The 14002-nt window shown below is 39.7% G+C and overlaps 1 protein-coding gene across 1 annotated transcript; it reads right to left on the bottom strand.

Moving 5' to 3' along the window:
* Positions 1 to 10936: 10936 nt before the first annotated feature.
* LOC131228916 (putative UDP-rhamnose:rhamnosyltransferase 1) lies at positions 10937 to 12319 on the bottom strand. Its single transcript, XM_058224753.1, has one exon. It carries the CDS (start codon positions 12317 to 12319, stop codon positions 10937 to 10939), a length of 1383 nt encoding a protein of 460 aa, XP_058080736.1.
* Between the last annotated feature and the right edge of the window lie 1683 nt (positions 12320 to 14002).

Below are 14002 nucleotides of genomic sequence, written 5' to 3'. Positions count from 1 at the left end.
GAACCCGCCTGACTTTCAGCCCTACTTCGAGCATAATAGTAATGGCTAAATCACATTTCCCCCCAAAAATAATATAGAAAGTAAAACAAAATCTAATGCTCCTTCAAAGTTTGCTAATTTCATAAGCGTGTGAAAGTGTACACATCTACACACAAGCTCTGAAGTGGCCATTATGTGATACATGACGGTGATATGAGCTTTCCATCAAGTATATTTTATGACATAAAAGTCATTCCATTTCACAACTCAGCTTGACAAAAGTATAGAAATAAATTTCTATCTGTCCCCACGTTATTCCCAGCCTTATCAGCAGCTCAGATCTTTATAGCTTTTCATATCTGCAAGTATGAATGATGTAGGTGCATACGATCCATACCCGCGTGGAATTAGCCAACGTATATATCCTTACCCAATTCGAACTTTCTTACCAGAAGCTTTAATACTCGGGCCAGTGTTGTAGATGATACACATGCACTTATAAAATTGTAAACCTGGCATATAATTAATTCAAATTAAACTTTAAAAATTATTTTTGCAATATGGAAACGAATGTTAGCCTGTTTCATCATGCGACCACCGGACGATTAAAAATCAAAGAATTTTCTGGTAAAGTAATTAGCAGCGCGTGCACACGTGTGCCATAAAGCTCATGTACATAAGGGCCACATGTGGTACAGGTGATATCCGGCCTTTTATACATTTTTGACAAAATAACTGGACACAGATTTCCTACAAAGCCTTACGAGGAAGTTACTTCGCTGAACGTAAGTGGGACCCACCGTGATGTTTGTGAGAAATCCATCAATACCCAAGTAGGTTGAAAAATTAAGGATGGAATGTGCACAAATAAAATATTTCGTGGGGCTACAGAAATTTTAAATTAAGCTAATATTTGTGTTTTCAGTTCATTGCAGTAAGAATGGCGTTAAAAACGTTAGGGATGGCATGTAAACATAAGAATGGCGTTAAAAACGTTATGGATAGCATGTAAACATCACTGTCAACTCCTAGGAGGTTTTAACTGTAGGAATTTCCTTACCAACCTTTTCCGTTGGAGAGGCCCACTTGAGTATTGGATCCTTCTCGCTTTTTGTCTGAAGTCGTAAAATGAGCTTACAAAACAGATGAACGGAGCCAATTTCTCAAAAACATAATGGTGGCTTTTCACGGCTGGAACTTCCTGGGCAATATTTTTTTTAAAGAATACACACACATGCACATCACATGGGCACTTTAATCTGTGACCTCAGTGTTGAAATCCCAAAGATTAAAAAAACTTCAGGTAAAATTTTCAGATCGTGGCCCACATTCTTTAAGTACTCGTCGCTTCCTTGGAGGATATCGACAGTTGCCTCAGCGCCTTCAGGCAGTCTATCTACCGCCGGCAAGGGAAGCTCCACCAGATTGATCAGAGCCGTTAGATGTTGTGGGATCTTGGGTAGCCTTTGGATGTTTTTTTGAGTGGTGATGAAGGAGATTCGGATTCCAGCTTTGGCTAAGGCTATGGAGAGCTGAAGGAATGGGATCATATGGCGAAAGGCCAGCCATGGAAGCATGACCACATGCATGCCATCAGCCATGTGGCTTAACAAGCGCCATTGATGGGTGGGGCCCACCTTCTCTACACTCCACACCACACACTTAGAAGGGAAGAGAGGAAGTTCTTAGTTTTATAGCTCAAAGGAAAGGTTACACTGGTGACATTTCACCACCATTCTTAGGCCCCGTTTGTTAAATCTGAAGTCTAAAGCCTGAATCTGAAATCTGAAGCTGAATCTGAAATCTCAAACCTGAATTTGAAATCTGAAGTCAAAAAACTTGTTTGGTAATTATGGCTGAAGTCTAAAAATTAAGTACTAAATTTGAAACAATCTGTTTGTTAACAAATATCTGAAATGCCTGAAATATGTTAATTTGACACATTTGCCCCTATTTCCTGTTTGAAAATATTTTACATTATAAAGAAGTTATTTTTTATTAAATGAAAATAAAATTATTTTATTTAATTCAAATAAACTATTGTATGGTGCCATAAATCCTCTTGTGTGAGTGTAAGTAGTATCAACTAGATAATATTTATATACATAAAAACAAATGACATTTTAACAAAATTTCAAGTTATAATTTTACCAAGTTATATATATCTATATATATATATATATATATATATATATATATATATATATATATATATATATTAAATATTACTAGGAGGAGGCAACAGAAATTTCTTTGTTGGATCAAGCTCAGCATTCATAAGGACCCTTGAATCATGTGCCATCCCTTCCCATCCAGCTATGACATATGTAAAAATCATATTATAGTCAATATGGACATAACATTTTGAGCACATTCACCCCTTCCTCTTCCTCTATAAGGTATTTGTTTATTTGTCGGGATACATGCAGGAAACAATGTTGAATGAGCTTTGTTCATTGAAAGCATTTTGGGGGCCATACAAGTTTTAAATCAAGCTGATTTTTGTTTTTTCACTTCATCTGGGTATGTATGACCTAATCTACATATTGGATGTCAAATAAACAGTACAGTGGGCCCTAGGAGAATTTTAATGGTGGATATCCAATCACTATTGTTTTCTTGTGGTGGGGTCCACTTGAGATTTATACCCATCTTATTTTTCAGATAGAGAAAGAAAAATGATATGCAAAAATGAATGAAATACATCCATCATGGGGCCACATAGCACTGACCATCACCCACCAGGCTGGGGAGTAGCCAATCCGTTTCCATATCACACACCAGCTATATCGTTGGTGTAGATACATGTCATGTGCAAGACGCTCCTTGTGGTCCCAATTGTAGGAATCAAAGGAGATCAAAGTTACATAGGCCCCACAATAATGTATTTATAATATCTACACCGTTCATAAATTTTTCGAGATTATTTTAGAGCATTTACCAAAAAAATGAATCATATCCAAAACTCAAATGGACCACACCAAAAATAGCAGCGGGATAATGATTTTCACCGTTAAAAAATTTGCAGGCCCACTGTAACATTTATTTTGCACCTAATCTATTCATAAGGTTAAAAATATCTGAATAAAGAGGAAAAACAAATTTCATATTGATCCGAAACTTTTGTGACCCCAAAAGGGTTTCAATGGTAGACGTTCAATCCCCTACTACTTTTTACAGTGTGGTCCAGTTTATCTTTAGATTTATTTTATTTTTTGGCTTAAGTCTTATGACAAACTCGCAAGATAAATGTACGGTTTGGATATAACAAATACATCATGATGCGACCCACGTAACTTGCTGGCGTCAATACACCAGCCAATCCACTTCCAATCCCGTCCTTGACTCGGAGACGGATTGGCTACTCCACCTGACACCAGCTGGCTGGTGGGTGGTGCTCTGTGGGCCCCACTATGATATATGTGTTTCATCCATTCCGCTCATCCATTTTTACAGATAAGTTTAAGGCTTGTTACAAAAAATGATAGGGATATAAATCTTAGGTAGGCTACACCATAGGAAAAAAAATGAATCGATATCCACCATTAAAATCCTTCTAAGGCCCATTGTACTGTTTATTTGACATCCAATCTGTTGATTAGTTCATAAAGACCCAGATGAAGGGAAACAATAAATATCAATCTTATCCAAAACTTTTATGGCCCCTAAAACGTTTTTAATGGTCGGTGGACATTCAATCACTGTTTTCCCATCGTGTGGTCCAACTGAGACTTAAATCTTCCTCAATTTTGGCATGAAGCCCTAAAATTATCTTTCAAAATGGATGGACAGCGTGGATAAAACACATATATCGTGGTGGCGTCCACATAACACTGACCACTAGCCACCTGGCTGGTGGCAGCCTCTTTAGCCAAACCGCGCCGGAAAAGCTTTTGCAACGGCTCTTATACACAGACGCCGATTCCGTCCTACCCCAATCCGTCCGGGTAGGGCTCTGTGGTGCCCACCGTGATGTAAGAGTTCTATCCACGCCGTTAATGGCTTTTCTCAGATCAATGATATGTATTTAAAATTGAAGCAGGTCCACAGCTCCATTGGACCACACTGGAGGAAGCTGCAGTGATAATGACACCCATTGTTGAAACCTTTCTAAGGGCCACTGTGATGTTTTTTTTTACCATCCAACCTATTCATTAGGTCATGTATACAGGGATGAAGTGAAAACACAAATATTAGCTTGATGTGAAGGTTCTCTAGCTCTCAAGAAGTTTTTAACGGTGGACGTTCAATTCCCACCTTATGGTCCAATTAATCATTGGACCTGCTTCTTTTATTGGATCACATCTTAAAATATCTGAAAACGTTGATGGACGGTGTGGATCAATCACATAAATCATGGTGGGGCATAAAGAAGTTTCATAGGTTAAAGGTTGATTTTGTATTGCGTAAATAATTTAAAAGAAAAAATTTCCGTAGTAACTTGAAAGGGGTACTTTTGGAAGTAAAAAATTTTTGTTTAATGAAAAATCACGGAGTGCATTCCGCGTTCACCATTAAGCCAGACTCCTATCACAGAAAGAATTCAGTGAAAAACCACTTAGCGCTTTCCGTCTTTCGCGTTAATAACGTATTAACAAACACCACTAAACACGAAAATTTTTTCCCATTCTGTATTAAGTGTAAAAATTCAGCGTTAACAAACATGGCCTTAGACTGTCCAAACACAAGGTTTGAAGTATGGAGGATGTATGATCTAATACCCCGAAACAGATTATTAATCCTCGGTCCAAACTACTTGCGCCATCATCAGTGGATCATATCAATATATCAGACTGATCCGATAATCCTAACCATCTGATTTTGTTTGTTGAATTCCACGTCAGACCAATTGGACGATATAGAATATTTAATCCATAAGATTTTTAAGTTAGTGTCCATCCATAATTCGTCCCACGATTAGATGGTCTAGATTGACATAGATCTATGCCAAGTTTACAATGGGTGAGTCAAGGATTATTGCAAAATGGTGGTAAACTATCTTTGTATGGACAGAGAGCGGATGGTTAGGATTCACTTGGATTTTATTGTGAATTTTGGTTATAAAACATCAATAATTAGAGCCGACAATTTGGACGGTGTAGATTGATTTTGCAAAGATAAAGATTATAAAACGTGCACACTTGGATGTATATCGTGTGATTATATTCGTTGGGTGTATTAAACAGTTCCCCCCGTGAATCATGCTTTTGGATGGGGAACTGATAAGGTACGGCTAGAAGTAGGCTGGCCTGTGGTCCATCCTACTGATTCCTGATTAGGTGGTAGCTTTGTAAGAAATCCGGACCATGAAACCGGTAGGCCGCATTAAGTGGATAATGTGGTACTAGAAAAATCATTTGAGCTAGATTATTAAGTGCACCACACCATTGGAGTTAATGTATTGCTATTTAATTCGAACATGCAGCCACACGTGTTACAAACGGTCGGATTTTATATATGCATGAGTGGGTATATATACTAGGTGTGCCATAGTCATATTTAACTTGAACTTAACTAAACACATTATGAATCCAAACATCGAAATAGCTGAATTCAGAGGAACATCCGTGAAGATGATCATGACTACTCAGAAACAACTAGGGCGCGTTTGGGCGGTGGGATTAGAAGGGATTAGGTGGGATGGGATTCAAAAAACATATTTATTATGCATGGCAGGGATTCCCTGTTGCCATGGGATAAGATTAATGCCATGCTTTGTTGGTAATACGGTGGTACATTGAATGGATATACCTAACATCATTTGAAATTATTGAGAATAACACACGTGTTATATCTATAAAGTTCATTTGTTTTGTAACCTCATTTTATATGCATGGGCCTAAAAATGAGGTAGATCCAAAACTTAGTGGCCCCAAAAAAGTTTTTAACGGTAAGTATTCAATCCCCGTTACTTTCTATGGTGGGGTCCACTTAAGCTTTAGATTTACCTGATTTTTTGGCCAATACTCTAAAATAATCTCGAAAAATGGGTGGACGGTGTGGATATAGCCCACATATCATGGTGGGACCTACACAACTTGCTAGCATTGACTAAAATTGACATTCCATCTAATCTGATTCCAAGCTCTTCCATTCTTCCCAAACATGGAGTGGAATTGGCACAGGACCATCCCACCTAATCCCTTCTAATCCCACTGCCCAAACACGCCCTTAAAGGACATTGACAATTTACCAAGGAAAAAAGTTAGTCTTTCAGGTCACGAACTTCTACATATGGCTGAAAGTAGAGCAGGTTAAGTTGGGTTGGTGCTCAACCGTTCGTATACCTCAACTTTAATCTAACCTAACCCAACCTCTCGAGTTTGGTATTTTCAACCCACGCCTAGCCCAATGTTCTTACAACTCGTTCGTAATTCAACCCAACCCAACCTTCATTGGGTCGGTGGATCGTTGCTCTTGCTCCGGTGGTAGACTCTCGGGAGTTTCAACACCCGGTCAAGGGTTTGAGTATCTATAGGTGGTGAAATCCCATCATGGGCATGAGTGTGTGTTGGGGTGTGTGTGCGTGTGTAAAAAAAAAAAGTAAAAAAAAAAAAAAAATCTTCATCCATTTGGTTGGGTAGATACATGCTAATAATTTTGTTATTCTATTAATATATTATATTTCAATACATGTTTTACTTTTTGCATTTATGATTTCATTAATTATATATGTAATTATTTATCATAAAAAATGTTGTTTATTTTTCTAAACAAACAAGTTAAAATATAGGACAACTACTCCTTTAAAAGTCATGTTGTGTAGCATGCAATCTACTTGGGAGAGAGAAATCTGATGTATCTTATTAGCTTGAGTCATCGGAAATGACGTGGACCAATGAGACCCGACGGTACTGAAATTTTTCGTGCCTTCAACACAAATGATCCACACTCAATAATAATTTATAAGTAACTTATATATCGATCGGGTTTGGATTGAGTTGTTGGGTTGGGTTGGGTTGGGTTGGGTTGGGCAACTCGAGACCTCAACCTGAGCCTGATGGTTGGGTTGGGTTGGGTTGGGTTGGGCAACTCGAGACCTCAACCCGAGCCTGACTCAAGTTTAATCGGATTGGTGTTTGTATAACCCAAGCCTAAGACCGAACCCGATACATCCTGCTCAAGCCCAACCCAATGTCGAGTCGGTTGGGTTGAACCCGCCTGACTTTCAGCCCTTCGAGCATTATAGTTATGGCTAAATCACATTCCCCCCCCAAAATAATATAGAAAGTAAAACAAAATCTAAAAGTCCAAAGTTTGCTAATTCCATAAGCGTGTGAAAGTGTGCACATCTACACACAAGCTCTCAAGTGGCCATTATGTGATACATGAGGGTGACATGAGCTATCCATCAAGTATATTTTATGACATAAAAGTCATTCCATTTCACAACTCAGCTTGACAAAAGCAGGAAATAAAATTTCTATCTGTCCCCAAGTTATTCCCAGCCTTATCAACAGCTCAGATCTTTATAGCTTTTCATATCTGCAAGTATGAATGATGTAGGTGCGTACGATCCATACCCGCGTGGAATTAGCCAATGTGTGTGTGTATATATATATATCCTTACCCAATTCGAACTTTCTTACCAGAAGCTTTAATACTCGGGCCAGTGTTGTGGATGATATACATGTGCTGTGCATATGCACTTATAAAATTATAAACCTGGCGTATAATTAATTCAAATTAAACTTAAAAAATTATTTGTGCAATATTAAGGGCCTGTTTGGCCGGCTGGATTAGATGGTCTTAGGTGGGATGGAATTGCATCTGGTCCTGTGCCAATTCCACTCCGTGTTTGGGAAGAGCGGAAAAGCTTGGAAGTTGGCTGGATGGAATCGTATCGGGTCCGTGCTAATATCACTCAATGTTAGCAAGTTGTGTAGGTCCCACCTTGATGTGTGGGCTATATCCACACCGTCCACCCAATTTTTGAGATCATTTTAGAGCATGAGACAAAAATCCAGGTAGATCTAAGGCTCAAGTGGACCCCACCATAGAAAGCAATGGGGATTGAATACTTACCGTTGAAAACTCCGTTGGGGCCACATAAGTTTTGGATCTGCCTCATTTTTAAGCCCATGCTATAAAAAGAGGTTACAAAACAAATGAACAGTTTAGATATAACACGTGTTATTATCAATAGTTTCAAATGATGGTGCGTATATCCTTTCACTGTACCACCATATTACAAACTAAAAAGGGAATTAAGCTTATCCCACGGTAACAGCGAACAGTCCCTGCAATGGGTAATAATGATGTTTTTTGAATCCCATCCCACCTAATACCGTGGGATCGGTCCGGCCAAACAGGCCCTAAAGGTTTTATGAAAACGAATTTTAGCTTGTTTCATCATGCTGACCAGTGGACGATTAAAAATTAAAGAATTGTCTAGTAAAGTAACTAGCAGCGCACACACACGTCTGCCATAAAGCTCATGTGCATAAGGGCCACACGTGGCATAGGTGATATCCAGCCTTTTACATTCTTGACAAAATAACTGGACACGGATTTCCCGCAAAGCCTTTTGAGGAAGTTACTTCGCTGAGAACGTAAGTGGGGCCCACCGTGATGTTTGTGAGAAATCCATCCTGTCTATCCAATTTTTAGCTCATCTTAGGACGTATTAAAAAATGAGCCCGATCAAATACTCAAGTGGGTTGAAAAATTAAAGATTGAATGTCCACAATTAAAACATTTCATGGGGCTACAGAAATTTTGAATTAAGCTAATATTTGTGTTTTCAGTTCATTGCAGTAAGAATGGCGTTATGGGTGGCATGTAAACATCACTGTGAACCCCTAGGAGGTTTCAACTGTAGGAATTTCCTTACCAACCTTTTCCTTTGGAGTGGCCCACTTGAGTGTTGGATCCTTCTCACTTTTTGTCGGAAGTCCTAAAATGAGCCCACAAAACAGATGAAGGAAGCCAATTTCTCAAAAACATAATGGTGGCTTTTTGCTGCTGGAACTTCCTGCAAAAGGCTTTCACATAAATCTGTATCCAGAATACAATCAACATATAGGCCTTAGTCATGTAAACAGGTTAATGAGTTAAAATCATTATTTTCTCGGGCATTATTTTTTAAAGAATATACACACATGCACATCACATGGGACTTTAATCTATGACCACAGTGTTGAAATCCCAATGATTAAAAAACTTCAGCTAAAATTTTCAGACCCATGCATTTGTTTTGCAAATCGTGGCCCACCTTACCAATTAGCCTGATTACTGGGGCCAAGGCATCAATGCAGTGGTGCCTTTCCATTGGATGGTTTGGATCTCAGACATAGGATGCCATAATGATGGGTGACATGTACGTGAGCTTTTATTGTAATCGGGTGTGGGCTTAGCAAAACTAGTGTATATAAAATAGCTCATAATAGTATTGTATAGCACACCTGGTAGCACACCTATCTTTTATGGGAGGAGGCCAGAAGTTCTCTTTATTGCGACCCATTGGGATTCATCGAAATCATAAAATATCGTATATCTTTTAACAAGAATTTTTAAAATTTTATTATTATATATAATTTATTGTTTGGCGAAAGTTTGATTTTCCTTGGGAGTTTTATTTTCTTTAGATACTGGCATGTGTTATGTTATGATTAAAATTGAGATGACCTAATGTATGAGACATGTGGCAACAATAGCATTTGAAAAGGCTCTCTAAAATATCTAAGGGTTAGAGAAAATGAGCTGAGCAGAAAGACTTAGTGACCGAGTTGAAACAATTAAACCAGATCGGAAACAAGACTCGCCAACAAAACCTACAGATCTCGACTACAAATATCGATCCTAGCCTTCAATGCCGACCTTGACCTTGACTTCGGACGACAACCTTGACCTTGACTTCGACCTCGACCTCAACCTCCGATTTGGATGCTGACCTTGATTTCGGATGTTGACCTTGGGTTCGGAATGAAAACATCTAGAGAGAATCCTGCACTGTAAATGGACGAGATTCCCTAGTGAAGTCTTAGCTAAAGATCACGCCAATGTAGGCATAAAAAAATAATATTCAAGAACAAATTTCAATTATAATACGGGCCTCTCCAGTGTATCTCATATATCTACTCGGATAAATAAACTACCTCGCTAACCTATAGATACATCACCCTGCTCAAGAGAAAGATACACATTATTATCCTGATTCTACTATGCCTACTGTGAGTCCATGCCCCTAACTTAGGCATTAGAGGGTTTTTGGCCATAACTAATACCTCCAGTGTCTTCTTATTCTCCATTTATTTGTAGGTATATATCCAAAAGCTCGTAGGAGGTAAAGCATGATTGATCACATTTGAGCAATAACATGCTAAATTAGCAATATGGCACTTACGAATGCTTAAAGATGGGCAACAACACATGCCATGGCAAGATTTTTTTGGAAAATGATTTTCAGTAGTTATATGCATGTGCTAGATAAGCACATGTGACGCATGTGAATGCTTGAAAATGTACAATGGTACGTATGACATATGATATTTGAGTATTAAAGTTCCTTTATGTATATTCTATATATCCTCGAGCATCTCAAGCTTTCAGAGAAAGAGGTGAGCTTTTAAAGAAAGTGGGATTTGAAAGTGTAAGGTGAAGTGTTTGAATACTGGGAGTAGCAAATATCCTTCCCCTGTATTCTCCACATGTGGGGGCACAAGAGATCCGCCAACACTGTCGGCCACCAGAATGATCACCTACGATTTGGATCTGCATCTGCTTCATTTTTGGGATGATGTCCACCCACCGTGATGGGAAAAAAATTCCAACATCAGCCCCCATTATTCACCAATGATGGGGCCGTAATATCAACGGCTGGATTAAAGCAACCATAATCATACAGAACTAAGTTCACATTCAATGGGAAAGTTCCCTGAAAATACAAATCATATCATATAAAAGTTTGGAATGCTAACAGCCACATCTTTACATTTTATTTCAGATCAGTTGCCCTTTATGTCTTGGAGCTTTTGAGGAAGTTGATAAATTCATTCATATAGTTTTCATGGAGTGTCTGATCACTGAAAATGGCCTTCATTTCTATCGATTTAAGCCTAAACCTTTCTCCTTCCTCTTCGACCATGGCCAGCCTCAGCGACCGAGCGACTGCATCCCTGTGGAAGGACCCATCGTCGTTTACCTCAACTTTTATAGCCAGACCCTTGTCCACCAACATCCTCGCATCCAATGAATGGACGTTCGCAAGCGGCAATACGATGAGAGCATGCCCATAATGGACGGTCTCGATGATGGACGCCCACCCGGAGTGAAACAAAGATCCACCGATGGAAGGGTGGGACAGTATCTCCAACTGAGGGGCCCAACCCATATAGACGACCCCACGACTGCCGATCTGGCTCTCGAATCCCGGCGGAAGGGTATCCATGTCGTTGGTTGCCCATATGGGAGTCCTGAGGGCCCATAGAAATGGCAAATTGGAGAGTTGAAGCCCAAGTGCAATCTCAAACACTTGATTTCTGCTCAGTTTACACTCACTTCCAAAGCAAACAAACACCACTGATCTATCGGGCTGTTCATTGAGCCATTTGAGTGTGTTTGCCCACTTGGGGTCGGTCGTTTCTCTCTTCTCTGGCGGCGTTGGTGGAAGTAATCCGACTGGAATGACCGGTCTCTTGCGTAATTTCTTGAGTAAGCCCAAGTACTCCCCTTGGAACTCATTGCAACTCCGAATTGCCATTGCCGAACACCCTTGGAGTGCTAGCACTAAACGATCTAAACCCGAGAAGCCCGATGCATCTGGGCTGAAAAACCCACAGTAGAGACCAGCAGTCTCATGGGTTGGAAAGGCAACGGACGACTCGAATTCAAACCACTCAGGCGGGGACGCCAGACTCTCTGGTGATGGCCACATTTTCTTTAGGCCGTCTGCGTCCGGCCCAAAGAATGCATTTACGGTAGCTGAATAAATAGAGAAGAAGACACGAGGGATGTTGAATTCACTTGCAACATTGCCCACCCAACAGGGGAAGATATCATGGACTATCCAGTCCGGCGATTCTTCGGTAATGAACTTCTTGAAGGCGGGGTAGCAGAGATCGTAGGCCTTCTTCAAGTACTCGTCACTCCCGTGGAGGATATCGACAGTGGCCTCAGCGCCTTCAGGTAGGCCGTCCACCTTCGGCAAGGGAAGCTCCACCAGATTGATCAGAGCCGTTAGATGTTGTGGGATCTTGGGTAGCCTTTGGATGTTTTTTTGAGTGGTGAGGAAGGAGATTCGGATGCCAGCTTTGGCTAAGGCTATGGAGAGTTGAAGGAATGGGATCATGTGACCAAAAGCCAGCCATGGAAGCATCACCACATGCATTCCATCAGCCATGGCTTACCAAATGCAATTGAAGGGTGCGCCCACCTTATCTACACTCCACACCACACACTTAGAAGGGAAGAGAGGAAGTTCTTAGTTTTATAGCTTAAAGGAAAGGTTGCACTGGTGACATTTCACCACCAATTTGGACTGTCCAAACACCAGGTTTGAAGTATCGTGGGTGTATGATCTGATGCCCCGAAACAGATTATTAATCCTCGGTCCAAACTAATTGCACCATCATCGGTGGATCATATCAATTGATCAGACTGATCCCATAATCCTAACCATCTGATTTTGTTTGTTGAATTCCACGTCGACATCAATAGGATGATATGGAATATTTAATCCATATGATTTTCAAGTTACTGTCCATCCATAATGCGTCCCACGGTTTAGATGGTCTAGATTGACATAGATGTATGCCAAATTTACAATGGGTGAGTCAAGGATTATTGCAAAATGGTGGTAAACTCTCTCTGTATGGAAAAGATCGGATGGTTAGGATTCACTTGGATTTTAGTGTGAATTTTGGTTATAAAACATCAATAATTATAGCCGACAATCTCAACGGTGCAGATTGATTTTATGATGACATCATATTATATTGATCAGTGAGTGCATTAAGTGATATATCTGTTTGGAATCTTGCCTTTGGATATTGTCGGCCAGAGCGCGGATCCTCGGAAACAGCTGACTCTAATATTATTATTGGTCCACGTCACTTTAAGTGCCACGTCATCATTTTTAAAAATGTATTTAAAAAAATTACATTTCCCGATAAGTCTGACGCATTTAGACGGTTTCGTTTGGAAATCCGATTCCATAACGAGTACAGTACGCTCTTGCGCTTACGATACTGAGTAAACTCGGTTGGCCCCACCCTCTATCTATATGGTCTATCGAGACAGTCCATCCGTTTTTCCATCTAATTCAGGGGTTGAGCTATATCCAAATATCAAGTGGATCGTACCACAGTAAACAGTGGGGATAATGATTTCCACCATTGAAACTTTACTAGGCCCCACAGTAATGTTTTTTCATAACATCATATAAACATGGATGAAGAGAAAACATAAATATAAGCTTGATCCAAAACTTTTGTACCTCCAAGAAATTTTCAATGTTAAACTTTTAATTCAACTGTTTCCTATGGTGTGGTCCATTTAAACATTGTATATGCTTTATTTTTTGTCTCAAGCCGTAAAATTATCTGGTAAAATTGATGGATGAAGCGGATAAAATACATAAGTCATGATAGACCCCATAAAGTTTACTCAGTACGCTAACATAGTGAGTTACTCACTACGTAGTCTACTTCCTTCCATTTAGGGGTTCAAGGCATGGGTTGAGTAGCGAGATTGACTATTAAAATGATGTCATGTGGGTCTTACCATGATGCATGTTTTGTATCCACACTGTCCATCCATTTGGAGAGATCATTTTAGGGCATGAGCCAAAGAATGAATCAGGTCCATAACTTGAGTGGACCCCATCACAGAAAACAGTGGAGAGAGTCATGCTATAACGTCCCAGAATTTTGCCAACTTAGAGTTAGACGTCCTTGAACAATGTGTCTATCATAACACCTTATCGACTTTTCAAAACTCAATCCCAAAGTCTCAAATTCCCTTTCTAACCCATCTCCTTAAAAAATCTCACATTTCACCACCTTATTCTTTAAATTTTTCTAAG

Source organism: Magnolia sinica, chromosome 16, assembly GCF_029962835.1.
Source record: "Magnolia sinica isolate HGM2019 chromosome 16, MsV1, whole genome shotgun sequence".
NCBI classification, from domain to species: domain Eukaryota; kingdom Viridiplantae; phylum Streptophyta; class Magnoliopsida; order Magnoliales; family Magnoliaceae; genus Magnolia; species Magnolia sinica.
This window is presented reverse-complemented; position numbering and strand designations above follow the sequence as displayed.